General features: G+C 42.0%; 1 protein-coding gene across 1 annotated transcript in view; it reads left to right on the top strand.

Annotated features, from left to right (window-relative positions):
• Nucleotides 1–15,299, top strand: part of LOC146811664 (serine protease 33-like) — a 254,445-nt gene that overhangs the window by 149,807 nt on the left and 89,339 nt on the right. Inside the window, exon 4 of the mRNA XM_085618638.1 lies at nt 9,694–9,965. Within this exon, the coding sequence (XP_085474764.1) occupies nt 9,694–9,965 (272 nt within the window). The remainder of the gene's footprint in view (nt 1–9,693; nt 9,966–15,299) is intronic.

The raw sequence follows: 15,299 nt of genomic DNA, 5'->3' as shown, positions 1-15,299 counted from the left end.
GAGCCAAGGGTAAATAACAATTCACTCATAAAACAATAAGTAAATAGAAAATAAAACGCTGGTAAGCTAAATCATAATTTGAGGTTAGGAGAGAGTCTGATATTCTTAATTGGGGCCACAGCATTCTTAAGGTTAGTTTAAAAATTCAAATCATCTGAACTTTCAGTAAATAACATTGATGAGAATTCCTGGGAGATACAATCGTCAAACCTCTTGTATGTTGAATCTCTGCCTAAGGAAATTGTGAGCCTTTTCATCAGATCTAGTGATAGTATGATTCACAAGCAAACTTTAGGATATATGGAACATAAACATTTCGTTTAAAGGAGGAAATGACAAATAAAAATAACTCAGCATTGGACCTGAGCGGAATTCGTAGAGTTTTACACTATGGAACTCCGTGACGTGCCAGAAAAACTCAGTCAAACTCCACAGAGTTCTTCAAGCTGCTGAGTCTGTTCAGTCACGCTGCCCGCACTGATTTTTAGTGCCAGGAGTTTGTCCTGCACCGTAAAATCAGCCCAAATGGCACTACGTGTTATGCCAGAGGGCGTAGACATTCGCCGCGAGCAGCAGCTTCCTCAACGTGAATTGCAGATTTCTCAATGCAAGCGGTCGCAACCTGCCGTGGCCACCCACATTGAGGAATCTTGCCAGGAGGAGGTCTAGTGCGTGATTTTATTCTCACAAGCGCTTGCCAATTTAATGTTGGCGAGTTGCTCGGGAGAAATAACTCTGCTCCGTGTCACTTTGCTGAGTTTTTCAGTACTCTGCAACTCCGCCAGTGGAGTGGAATTCTTCGTCTACCCCTACTCAGCATAAGAAAGATGATTAATTTTCTATGAAAAGAGGGAAAAGAAAGAAATAGAAGAAAGAAGAAAGATTAGAATTTTTATTGTTTCTTATATATTTTACAAATGACAATACCTCTGATTTGTAATTATAATATTGCAATGTTACACCTGTTATTATGATTGTTTTTGTTCTATATATCCTCAAAAAAAAGTATAAAAAAATATTTATATCAGATTAGTGTGTTAGAACAGTAATAATCTTAAGAAGGTCTGGTAGCGAGAGAGAGAGACAGACACGCTTTTATCTTTGTTTTTATCTGTGTATTTTAAACTTTGGAGTAGTCAGGACTCTTCAGAATGGGAGCCGTGCACATGGCCTGCTTCAGGTCATCAAATGCCTATTGACAGCTTGCTGTCCACTGAACCTTTTTGGGCATCTTTTTAGAAGTCAAAGGTGTCACTATTGATCCATACCCTTTGACAAATCTACTATAGTGCCTAGTCAGGCCTAAGAAGGCTCTCACCTGAGTCTGGGTAGTTGGAGCAATCCTTTCCATTAAGGTCTGGATTTTGCTCTGCAAAGGTTGAACCTGGCATCCACCTACAAGGTGGCCCAGGTACACAATCTGACTCAGCCGCGGCTTCTTGGTGCCATTTGAGCAGAGAAACGCAGCCCCTCACAAAGAGGCCAAGTCCACTTCCGGCAGCCAAGCCGAGCCAGTGGCGGGATTCACGAAGTGTTTTAAGTTGAATGCTGCACCAGACGCGCAGCGGACTGAAGGTCTGGTAGAGAGAGAGAGAGACACGCTTTTATCTTTGTTTATATCTGTGTATTTTAAACTTTGGTTTTATCTTGTTTTTTAAACGAAGCATATCCTGCATTAATAACTACTATTTCGGGGCTCTTACCTTTGAGAAATACATCTTTTACACTAGCCTATTTTGCACATCATACAGCATTTGGGGGAAAGTATAAGCTCCCTAGTGGTCAGATATTCAAATTTTACAGTCCAAGGTGACTTTAACTTTCACCTTGAAGCAGCTGATACTACCAATACAAAAGACTTTCACAGAAATGATAAACACATTGGGGCTAATACAACAGACAAAGGGGTCCACACACTGTGCAGGACATACCCTAGATGGGATATGTACCAATGCCACCAACCTAATTATCGCACCTCCAGTTACGATAACCTGATCAGACCTTTAGCTAATTCTCTTCAAATTTGACTATAACAATGTCCAACTAGAAATAAATCCCAGTCAATCGGGTTTTATACGGAAGTGGAATAGCATGCTCTCTAATCCCAACTTACAGAGCGTGGCAGAAGCCCTAAAACCTATTCTGACAGGAAATCCTGTAACTGACAATAATCTTTTTAATAACTGGATACTGTCACTGGCCAATACTTTAGCTCCGCTAAAGAAAAACAATCTCAACAAAAGGTCAACCCCTTGGTTTACCCCCCATCTAAAAGCCCTAAAAGGACAATGTAGGCAATTGGAAAAACAATGGCGAAACACAACAAAGCAGAGGACCTGGGACTTTTTAAACTAGCCCTCAGATCATATCATCAGCAAATTAGAATAGAAAAAAAGACACACTATTCTAATTTGATAACCAGAAAACTATTTTTAATATTGTGAAATCTTTCACAAATCCAAAATGCCTAGACCAAGAAAGTCCCCCATCACAGGACCTATGTGATCAAATTGCTGAGTTCTTTGATAATAAAATCAGAAGAAAGACTTTACGAATATATCATCTCATCCAAATAAAGACCAAGCCTTGGGAACAAAAAGGGAACTCACTTGATTTAAGGAGATTATTTTAGAACAATCCAGCCAAGCCATCCTTGCCTGTAAGTCATGTTCGCCCTTTGATCCATGCCCCTCAAACATTTTACATGCATTGGTGGATACTATAAATCCTGTTATCAACCAGATTATCAATACCACCTTTAGACTAGCAAAAATCCCTGATATTTGGAAAATTGCCGCTGTGAAGCCACTCCAAAAAAAGAATCTTTCTGATCCTGCCACTCTCTCCAACCTCAGACCTATTTCACTACTGCCATGTCTGAGTAAAATTGCTGAGAAATTAGCTAATACCCAACTTAATGACTTCCTGCAAGAAACTAACAACTTACACCCCAGGCATTAGGGTTTCAAACCTGGCCATTCAACAGAATCAGTGCTGCTCCACACCACCAAGACCTTAAGGTTTGCCCTGGATCAGGGTAAGGATGAGGTACTGGTTCTGTGGGATTTATCAGCAGCGTTCGAAACTGTCTCTCATGACATCTTGAGAGACAGGCTTGCACACAGCGGAATCACGAACAAGGCTCTGGCCTGGATCACATCCTTTTTAGAAACAGGCATCAGATTGTAACATTGGGAAGTTACGTTGTCATCGGGGGTCCCCCAGGGCTCATCCCTGAGCCCAACACGTTTTAATCTTTATATGACACCACTTGTCTCTCTGATGGCGACTTTTGATGTTGAATCCATTGCATACACAGATGACACTCAGTCCAATGTATTTAGGCCCAACCAGCAATGGTCCTCAAATTTGGATCCACCTTCCACAACAATAGATACAGTGAGAAATTTGGGAATAAAATTTGACCCCACATTATCTTTCCACAATCAAGCACTTCCTATGGCAGGCATGTGCTTCCAAACAATAAAAACTCGCCGAAAATTCTTCAACCTACTCCAGGTGCCTGCTAGGAAGACTGTGGCAGCAGCCCTAATTTTGTCTCACTTTGAATACTGCAATAGTCTATATGCAGGAACGAAAAATGCGGTCGTGAAAAGATTGCAGGTGGTCCAGAATGCTGCAGCGAGGTTGGTACTTAAACTGCCTGGCGATTCTTCCTCAGCTGCAGCACTCAAAACTCTTCACTGGCTACCTGTCTATAAGAGGATCCTTTTTCTAATCATGACCATCACCTACAAAGCCATAAGAACAACCGGACCGGAATATCTAAGATCCAGAATTAGGCCATATACCACCCAACTTACTTTGCGGTCATCCTCTGAGAATATTTTAACAGTCCCCAATTTCAAACTGAAATCCAGAGGTGGCAAGACTATGGCGGTCCTAGGGACCAAAGCCTGGAATGCCCTGCCGACTCAGCTGAGACACACACAAATGGAAACCAGTTTCAGGAAGCTTTTGAAAACTTGGATCTTCGCTACCCCAAAGCATACGGTGTTATCTCTACTCTAAGTTCCCTCACTTAGCTGTCCTCCCCTCTGCAAATTCCTTTCAGATATCTTATCTTTGCTAAAGCGCCAAGATGCTCCTTGGAGTGAACGCTGCGCTATACATAAACCTTTCATTCATTCATTCATTCAAGAAGCATTGGAGCACCAGGACCAAATGGAGTTCCTGTGTTAGTCTTTAAACAAGACCTGAACTCCTGGATAACCCCTCTGCTAATACTCTATAATGGGATCTTAGCTACGGATACCATTCCTGTCAATTGGAGTGGATCAATTCTGAATCCCATCCACAAGAAGGAGACTACAGACAAACCTCAAAACCTTTCAATGGTAGACCTCTTGGATGTGAAAGTGAAGGCTTTTGCCGAAATGTTGTTGAACGAATTGGAGGTTTGGATCATCTTTTCAAGATTTCAGACAGGTTTCAGAAAAGGCTACAAAACACTGGTTAACATTACAATTATCAATCTACCAGCCAACAAGGATCTAAAACATTAGTCCTTACTACATGTATGTTTCTTCAACGATAGTGCAGCTTTTGAGAGAGTCAATCAGAAAATTCTGTTGAGAAAGTTGAAGGCCTCTGATATACCAGACAAACTATTCAAGGAGATCTGAACTTTACACACCAATAAGGGGGTCCTTATCAAACTGGGCAATTGGACAACGATCTCAAAGAAAACTCCAACCAATAGGGACAGGGAACAAGGTTGTGTGTTGTTGCCAATACTAGTCAATGTATACACTGCCAACCTATTACCATTATTTGCTAACCTGAAAAAGTATCTTCCAAAATAAAGGGGAGAACATGTGCCCCTGTTACAGTATACTGATGACACAGTACTGCTGGACCAACCAGCACCTGGCCTGCAAAGGGCAATAAATGGTCTACAGTAATATAATCAAACAAAAAATCTATAGTACATTTATCGAAATCAAAAATGTTGAAATTCAACAATACTTAGACAAAGCCCAAATGGTGGATAGGAGATCAAAGAATATTGAATATAGGAAACCTGACTTTTACTGGTCATATGGGTAGATAAAAAAAAACATATGGTGAAAAACCTTTTAAGGGCAATTTCCTCTAAAACCAGCTATCTGCAAAATCAATTGAAGAAATTTAGCAAAAATGTAAGCCTGAAAAGTACCTGTATCCTAGAGATATTGAGAGGAAAATTGGCACAGTTAATTCTATATGGGTGCCGATCTGGGGCTTGAAGCTCCATAAAGATATAGAGAAGAAATACCATGCAGATCAGGGTGGTATTTGGCCTACCAAAAGGCACATCAGTTTGTCAACTTTATTGAGATTTTGAAATGGTGGATATAACAACTCTTGCTGATATACAATTTATCAATTATTGCTCTAAATTGAGGAATGCAGCAGAGGTGTCTTTAAAAAGCTTCTCTTGGAAAGAACCAGATTTTCTTCACAACATTCACATTGGGAACAGCAAAATGAATTCGGATAAAATCCTAAATTAGCTACAAATAAGGAATACTGGGAAGACAAGATCGACTGCAGTCCTTTTAAATTGGTCATCAAGTCAACGGCAAAGTTGTCTTTATTCAAGAAGAACCAAGAGGTCTTTCACTACGTTGTCAAGAGTACAGCTGCTTCTGATGTCCTATCCTGCATTGTCTCCACAGCTGTACTTGTTTTTAAACATGAAACAATCTATAAGAAACAAATTCCTAAGATTCAGATGCATGTTGTTACCTCTTAAAACTTTACAATCATGAAAGAACGGTGCTGCATGTGCCTGCTTCAGAGGGTGCGAATATTGCTCGGAATCAATAAAACATGTACTCTGCTTGTGTCCTCTTTTACTGCCCCTTGTAAGGAATTTCCTACATGTTTTTTTCAACAGACCGGGTATAAGGTCAACCAAGGCAGCAATTAATGAGTGCCTGTGAGTGCCTGTGCAAAGTGGATATACAGCTTATGAGCTGTTTATTGAAATTCTTGGATCTAGCTATACATGAGGTGGAGAAAATGGCCCTTCATGCAGTCATGCCCTCTGTATTAATGGACTCGTTTGCCAGTGCAAGTTGAGAGTGAGTGCTTTGTGTGATGTACCCCTGGTTGTACTTGAATGCACTGCTCAAGGCACTATGTTGTAATCCATTTTTAGGTGGACTTACATATTTAACTGGTACTTTAATAATGAATCCAGTGATCCATCTTGAATTTTTGGGTATTAGGTCGAAGATATGCAAGAGGGATTCAGCATAATACCATGAAGCATGTATTAAAAAGCACAGCACTTGGCATTCTATTGATACTATACACATTAAGAGGCCAGTTGCCAGGTTTGGGACTCATCTACGCATTAAGTACTTTAACCATAATTCAATTGATCTTGATGCTAAACCTCTGCACATGACTGATATGACGTTAATATAAATCTAGGTTTTTGTAGGGGGTCAAGTTGGGGGGTTCAGTCTAATACATTTCCTTGATCATGATCATACCTCTTCATTGATTTTACAGCTCGGTTTCGACAACTACTTAATTGTATAGCACTGTGGTGCATCCTGTTTTCGTAAGAGAAAGCACACTTACTTCCTAATGAGAACGTGTATTCCCCCTACAATAAATGTGTTGGACTTAGCTTAAATACTGGAGAACTTGATTTGAATAATGCACTGCACTGCAGTGTAAGTGTTAGATTTGGGTTGTTGGTTGAATGGGGCTTGGGTCCCACAAGAACCACCATCCCTTGCAGGGTGAACCACAAAAAGTCACTACATTAACCTGTGCTTAACCCTGGGTATTTTAATAAATTATTTGACACCAAATGAACATAAATAGAATCAGTAGAATCAGAGTTATGATTTTTAAAAGTGGTTAGTACAAACTACAACCTAATAGATCAAAGTGTCAACCAGGGACATATAGTCTTGTGAGACCGGCTCAAAGTTGAAAAATGTGGCTGATAGTCATATAGCTCTGGTCAAAACTACGGTGAAGTTATGACTTAGGCTGTAGACAAAAACAGTTCCACAAGGTCAGATACCCCTTTGACGAAGGACCGCTGAAACTGTCTTGTTGTTGTGGAGAAGAACGCAGCGGGAGAAGCACCAAAGTCAATCTGACCAGTGATGCACATCGGGCGGATAGGCGAGCAAGTTGGCCTCTGCCTCCTCCTGGTTCGCAGAGCAGTTTTTAGCCAAAGATTGTAGCCCTCACCTTTGGTTGTGGCTATCTGGGCAACTTTAGCACAACGTCCAAGGGTCCAGGACTAGAAGGGCACCCCATGGAGGGTCATGACTCACTCAGGCTGGGTCCAGATGTGGGTTTAAGATGTAGGAAGCTTTTTGTGTCCCTGTGGGTCTGAACAGGAGGCCAGCAAACTAGCCCTGTGAGTCACTCTAGAGGACTTGTGATAGTTGAAGATCCTGTCCTTATCTCCAGGCAGAAGGCCGCAGGGCTGCAGGACAAACAGGGCAGACATCCAGGCAGGTCAGCAGTCTTGTAGAGCAGCAGAGTGGCAATCCTTCTGGCAGTACAGCAGTTCTTCTTTCTGGCACGGTATCCACAGGTCTAGTAGTGTACTGAAGAGATAGGGGCATATTTATGTGAGCTTTGCGTCATGCTTGCACCATGCAACATGATGCATGCGTGACACAAACCTCAAAGTCATATTTATGAAGCTATGCAAAGCCACATTGTGTGGCTCTGAATGGCTTAAAAAACCTTGAGTAAGACAACGCAGCGCAAATCGATGCGTTGCCTTGCTCAGTGCAAAGAAGCCATTCCATGGACGTTGCGCGGGTTCTTCCCACACAACTCCCAATTGTTTTTACCCATTCCCAGATCAGAAAGGACTTGTAAACCAGGGAATGTGCCAAAAAGATATGCCTCCCCAGGTGAGGCCTAATAAGGAGAAATATCTTTATCTTTAAGCTAGCCTAGCCAATGAGGGGTGTTACCCAGAAACCGGTCCCAGTATGCTTGTTTCCAGTCCAGTGAGGACCTGGCTTGGTAGTTCGGGCTGGACTGTTCCCATGAGTAACAGAGCCAAGACTGATTAGCAAAAGGCTGGGCCAAAACTGGGGTGTCGTAGTGAGCAAAATAATAATGGATTTAACTCAGGTCTCTTGACTTGGGGTGAATGTTTGATTTATTAAGCATTCCATCCTTGATTTGTTGCCACAGCACTTTTCACCCTAAGTGGGATGAGGATGCCCAGACATGGGTTCCTTTTTTTTTGGAAATCTGTTTTTATTGTTTTGTTTTAAACAAGAACATTCCTTGGCAATTGACACAATAGGTAAGCAGAGAGTTGAAAACATAAGTGGGGGAGCACCCCGCATCAGGATCAATAACTACTACGTCATGGCCTGCAATCAGGCTTATTTGTGATCACTGTCCCCAGCGGAGCCAACTACAGTCTCTTTGACAGTCCCGATGTAGTCTCATCAGAAGTGCCCAGACATGGGTTCCTTGCTTGCTGTGCCACTGGATTCAAGCTAGCCTGGTTGATGAGGGGTGTTATCCCATAACGGGTCCTAGGATGCGTGTTTCTGGTTCAGTGAGGACCTGGCTTGGCAGTGCAAGCTGGACTGTTCCCACAAGGAACTGGGTCAAGTCTAAGTGGGAAGGGTATGCTCATACGTGGGTCTCTTGCTTGCTGTGCCACAGGGAACAGGGCAGGGTAGTGGCGCTCCCAGTTTTCTGTTACCACAAACTGGTGAAATGTATTGGGTATCACCAAATGACACCTACATTGAGAGGACTGCAAGTTGTGGATTGCATGTACCATGATGCAAAGGAGCAAACTTTTCTGAGATGTGATGTATTGTCTGGCCACGCCCTTTTCCCTGCCCAAAGTGGTTTTCGTAACCTCCTCTACCATTTATCTCACATTCCTAATGGGTTTTTTTTGGTGAAAATTGGATTCCGGCCCATTGATTACACCTCATCCAGCCCGAGCTGGATATTCAGGCGGAGATTCCGACCCAAACTGGAGATTCCAGCCCAACTGCTGACATAAAGATACAACTCGTAAATGACCTGTGTGAATTCCAAAAGAAGTAAAGTTAGACATTTGTCTTGGACTAGCTTTGTGAATCAGGCCCACTGTTTCCAAATCTCTTTTTGTTAAGTATATCCCATTATGAGGAAATCAGATCTCAATATATTTTCATGATTTCCAAAACATTTTGAATTTAGACTTTTTCTAAAATATTTTTGAATTACACTTCTTATGTGTGTGTTTTGTGGCATCTCAAAAAACATTAATGAATAAATATTTTTTTCCATGGCTAAAATGTACATTGTGTAGTCAGCTGAGTAAGCAGCTGCCAGGTAGTCAACGAAAACAGAGTAATTACTGGTGTTGTATACCTATAAGAATACATGTGGTTTTCATGCCTGAGAACAGATAGCAGAACATTCTGTCTCAGTTCTTTGCAGGTGGTGGAGACAAAAATAATGTAAAAATCTTTTAGACTTGGCTGTTGTACAATTGACACACCGGCTGAATAAATGACAAATCATACCTTTAGTCCTCTATTGTCATTTGATATTTAAAATTCCTCAACTGGTCTAGATTCACCACTTTATACTGGGAACAGTGACACATATGGGTTGATGAGATATTGGCACATTCTTTGCATTAGGTTGAATCTGATTTGTTTTAATGTTTTTTTTTAGGGGCTATGCCCAGTCCTCCTACAGAGTCTGCATGGGAATGTATCAGCTATCGATCTCCAATCCTAATTCCGTGTGCTCTGCAGTCAAAAGGATCCTTTACAACCCTCTCTACACTGCCACAGGAACACCTGGGGACATTCTGCTGCTGGAGCTGGACACCACAGTGAACTTCACTGATTTCATCATGCCCATCTGTCTGCCAAAGTCCACCATCGAATTTCCATCTGGCTTAAACTGCTGGGTCACCGGCTGGGGTGACATTGCCAGTTCAAGTGAGTGCACTTGTGGGTTCAGGTAACAGTGACAATGTTAAGCCAAAAGTTCAGTCAGTTACTGCACCTGCTCCCTAAATCTGATTGTAATCTGCAGGCCATAAGGTAGTATCCAGCTTGAACCAAGTCAGCATTCCATCTATCAGACATTGATAAAATAAATACCTTTGAATTAGGTAATAGCAACATCTTCTGATAAACACATATTATTTCTTCAATACTGCTATTCCAATCCTGAAAATGGAGGAGAGAACCTGGGGCCTGATGTATTATGGGCATTTCACAATCTACAATGCACAAATTTCACACCCACTAGTTTGTAAAGTGCATTTTTTAATTGTAGCTTATGTCGTAGTCCATGGCATCACAAAATGTGTATTGACAGAGGTTAGTAGAATTTTCATAATCTGTTGCACACATTCACCTGTGTTTGCTGGGCAGGTACAAAGAAGCACTTCTCTGAAATGTAGAGGTGCTTGAATCTTCTGCTGCAGAGGAGGTATGTGGTGCATGCAAAATGTGGGGGCCACTTGGTGTGAGGCTTTGTGGAGATTTTATTATGTTCACCACACAAGAGGAGCCAAACAAACTACATTACCCAGAGAGACACTGGACTCTCACATCTACAATTGTGGCGCCCATCTTACATCCATTAGGCCTGATATACAAAGGTCAGTTTACATGTGTGGGTCTGAATATAGCATGTTGCTACGCATGATATTACATCGCGTTCCATTACAACACAGTGGTTACAACGATTGTTTGAGCGCGACACCTTTACATTGCACGTCATTAGATTGATTTGCTGTAGGGGGCACGCTGGACTTAGGAATAGTATAATTTACTATTCCAACTCCAGCGTCGGTTGAAATAGTAAATTCTACTATTCCTTAGTTTAGAGGGCCCCTACAGCAAGTCCATCTAATGACTTGCGATGTAAAGGTATTGCGTACAAACAACATGGTCATTGTAACAACCGTGTTGTAAAAACACCGCAATGTAATGGCAGCGTTGTAAACGCTGTTTAGCGTGGGTCTACTCAACTGTAGATCTGCTTTTATACATATGTGTAAATCTCAACTTTTGCTATTCATACTTTCCGAGTGGAGATTTACTCCACATTCCTAGTAGAAATGTAGACTTCAGAATCTCCGCTCCCTCAAATGAGGCTCCCGCGACTGAATTTGCAAGTTTAAAATTACAGTTGGTACCTCTTCACCTGTTTCTGGAGCTCTCAACCCCAAAGGGAGCTTTCCCTGTAAGAAAATTTAGGGCAATTTAATAAAGAGATCCAGAATTGGAGGACACGCGTTCTCCTATCTGGCTGTGAAACGGTGGAACCTCACTTCGGTTCAATTTAAGACCCTCATAGTCCATAAAAGCTTCCCAATTGTTTTTTAAACTTAGCTATTTTAACTTTCTGAACTTTCACGTTTATTCATATTTGGTTCATGTTCTGCACTTGGACATTCTATGTGCTTTAAAACCTTTAAAAATAAATATGTGGCTTCTGGCGCACTGCTGCTCGGAGGATGAAGTCCAGATGTGTCCTGGGGTCCTCAGGACACAAGAAGACCTCACCGCCCCATCAGCTGTGCACCAGAAGCTGCGTTTGCAGCGTGGTGTAAAAAGGGGCGTGGCCTCGGAACACCGCTCTGCAAAGCAGCTCTGTGGCACTTACTGTAGGTACCTGGTGGGCTAGTTGGCCCTCAGGGACCCTCAGGATTAAAGGGGACATAATCCCCCAAGTTACAACGCGCCAGGGGGTGCGTTTGCACATACTGGTGGGAGGGGACAGGGCCTGATATAACAAGTGTGAAAAACACCCCCTGGTGCGTTGTAAATTGGAGGATTAAGTCCCCTTCAATCCTGATGGTCCCTAGGGGCCATCTAGCCCACCAAGGACCTCCAGTAACTGCCACAGAGCTGTGTTGCAGAGAGGTGGTACAAGGCCACGCCCCTTTTTACACCACTCTGCAAAAGCGGCTTCTGGTGCACAGCTGGTGGGGCGATGAGGTCCTCTTGTGTCCTGAGGACCCCAAGACACAAGTGGACTTCAGCTTCCGAGCTGCAGTGCGCAAGAAGCCACATATAGACACAAATGGTTTGATGTACTTTGTAATTGATGCTATTCCACTGAATGTAACAGGTGGAACCGGGAGAAAAAATTAAGAAGACTTGAATCTTGTTATAATATAGAGTTAAATACTAAGATCCCGGAAGGCCTCAATATGGAATAGGATTTCCATAAGCATTTGTAGTTGGTATTGATGTGCTGCCCCTTCATATTCCCTGAGGTTTTAACTGTTTTTTTGTAATTGTGAGTTAATATCTTTTGCATGAGCACTTTTTGTGACAGAGGGTTAATGATGATGTGGTTCCTTGGCCCACTTGGGCAGGATACAAGGTATATTGTATTGTATGAAGGTTAAAAATAACAGTTATTAATTTTTATGCTGCAAGGAAATTGAACTAGCCCACTGGGGCGGTATTTTTGACTCTCGATACAAGGTATATTGTATTGTATGAAGGTTAAAAATAACAGTTATTAATTTTTATGCTGCAAGGAAATTGAACTAGCCCACTGGGGCGGTATTTTTGACTCTCGATACAAGGTATATTGTATTGTATGAAGGTTAAAAATAACAGTTATTAATTTTTATGCTGCAAGGAAATTGAACTAGCCCACTGGGGCTGTATTTTTGACTCACCAGGGTTTGAAATAATGAACGGTGAAAAAGCATATTTTTAAATTTGCTATGTGAATCGAGTAGTTTAATGCAGTTCATAAATAACGTATTGTGGGTAATAGACAGTTGATTGTAGCAGTGCATGAATTAGTGCCTGGGTCCTTGCATGAGTACATGGGTAGTGACTGGTTGATTACAGTGTTGCAAAGAGAGTACATGGTGAATTTATAAGTGCTTGGGTTTTGGCAAAGTGATTAGATAAGTATATGGTGCTGGCGGAGTGATTGGAAGAGTGCACAGAGAGTGACAGGGAGATTGTTGGAGTACATGGGTAGTACCCTGGAGATTATAGCAGTGCATGAGTTAGTCCCTAGTCCATTGCATAAGTACATGGGTAGTGACTGGATGATTAGAGTACTGCAAGGAGAGTGCATGGTGAATGTATAAGTGCTTGGGTTTTGGCGCAGTGATTGGACTGGCTGGGTGTTTGGAGGAGTGTGTAGGTAGTGACAGGGAGATTACTGAATTGTATAGGTAGTGCTCAAGGGATTGTAGAAGTGCATGAGTTAGAAGGGATTGTCAAAGTGCATGAGTTAGTGCCTGGGTCATTGCATGAGTACATGGGTAGTGACTGGATGATTAGAGTACTGCAAGGAGAGTACACGGTGAATTTATAAGTGTTTGGGTTTTGGCAGAGTGATTGGATAAGTACATGGTGCTGGCAAAGTAATTGGAAACGTGCACAGAGAGTGACAGCGGTATTGCTGCACTACATGGGTAGTACTCTGGAGATCTTTGCAATGCATGAATTAGTGCCTAGGCCATTGCATAAGTACATGGGTAGTGACTGGATGATTAGAGTGCTGCAAGGAGAGTGCCTGGTGAATTTATAAGTGCTTGGGTTTTAGCGCAGTGATTTGATAAGTACATGGTACTGGCAGGGTGATTGGAAAAGTGTTCAGGGAGTGAGAGGGGGATTCTGGAGTGCATAAGTAGTGCACTTGGGATTGTAGCAGTGCATGAGTTAGTGTCTGTGCCATTGCATGAGTACATGGGTAGTGACTGCATGATTACAGTGCTGCAAGGAGAGTGCATGCTGAATTTATAAGTACTTGGGTTTTGGCAGAGAGATTGGATAAGTACATGGTACTGACTGGGTGATTGGAGGAGTGAAATGGTAGTGACAGGTATATCACTAGACTGCATAGGTAGTCCTCAGGTGATGGTAGCATTACATCTGTTAATGCCTGGGTCATTGCATGAGTACATGGGTAGTGACTGGATGATTAGAGTGCTGCAAGGAGAGTGCATGGTGAATTTATAAGTGCTTTGGTTTTGGCGACGCCATTAGATAAGTATATGGTGCTGACAGAGTGATTGGAAGAGTGCACAGGAGTGACAGGGGGTTAGCTGGACTGCATGGGTACTGCGCTGGAGATTTTAGCACAGCATGTGTTAGTGCCTGGGTCATCGAATGAGTACATAGGTAGTGACTGCATGATTAGAGTGTTGCAAGGAGAGTTCATGGTGAATTTATAAGTGCTTGGGTTCTGACTGAGGTATTGGATAAGTACATTCTGCTGGCTGGGTGATTGGAGGGGTGCATAGGTAGTGACCAGGGGATTACTGGGGTGCATAGGTAGTCCTCAGAGGATTGTAGCAGTGCATGTGTTAGTGCTTGGGCCATTGAATGAGTACATGGGTAGTGACTGGTTGATTACAGTGCTGCAAAGAGAGTACATGGTGAATTTATAAGTGCTTGGGTTTTGGCGAAGTGATTGGATAAGTATATGGTGCTGGCGGCGTGATTGGAAGAGTGCACAGGGAGTGACAGGGGGATTACTGGACTGCATGGGTAGTGCTCTGGAGATTTTAGCACTGCATGAGTTTGTGCCTGGGCCATTGCATGAGTACATGGGTAGTGACTGAATGATTGAAGTGCTGCAATGAGAGTGCATGGTGAATTTATAAGTGCTTTGGTTTTTGCAAAGTGATTAGATAAGTATATGGTGCTGGAGGGGTGATTGGAAGAGTGCTCAGTGAGTGACAGGGGAATTGCTGGAGTGCATAGGTAGTATTCTTGGGTTTGTAGCAGGGCATGAGTTAGTGCGTAAGTCATTGCATGAGTGCATGGGTAGTGCTTGGATACTAACTTGGTGATTGCACAATATGGAATCACTAAATCATTACTCTTGTAGTTTTAAAATCACATATTCACTACCTTTGCACTCCTGTAATCAATCAGGCACCTCTTAATAGTTCAATAATCATACATACAACTGTATAACTAGAATCTGAATACATAGAGGAATTATCACATGCTATCTAATTAAGTAGATAAGTACAACATACCAGAAAGGGTAATATGTGGTGGTATACTTTTGAGCTACATCTTGACCATTCAAACTACAAATATGCAACATCATCAAACTATACCTCTCAACAGACTTAAGAAAGAAGGGTAATCAACAACACCTTTTATGAGCATTTCTAAAACCACACTTTTATTATACATCTTCACCTTTGTATCTAAAATGATATGGCATCATTCAACTATACCTTTGCTCAAACTACAAAAAGAATCCTAATCAACCACACCTTATTTCACCATTCTATCTTAAAACATATGGCATCATTTAACTTT

The sequence above is a fragment of the Triturus cristatus genome, chromosome 7 (genome assembly GCF_964204655.1).
Source record: "Triturus cristatus chromosome 7, aTriCri1.1, whole genome shotgun sequence".
Classification (NCBI taxonomy): domain Eukaryota; kingdom Metazoa; phylum Chordata; class Amphibia; order Caudata; family Salamandridae; genus Triturus; species Triturus cristatus.
This window is presented reverse-complemented; position numbering and strand designations above follow the sequence as displayed.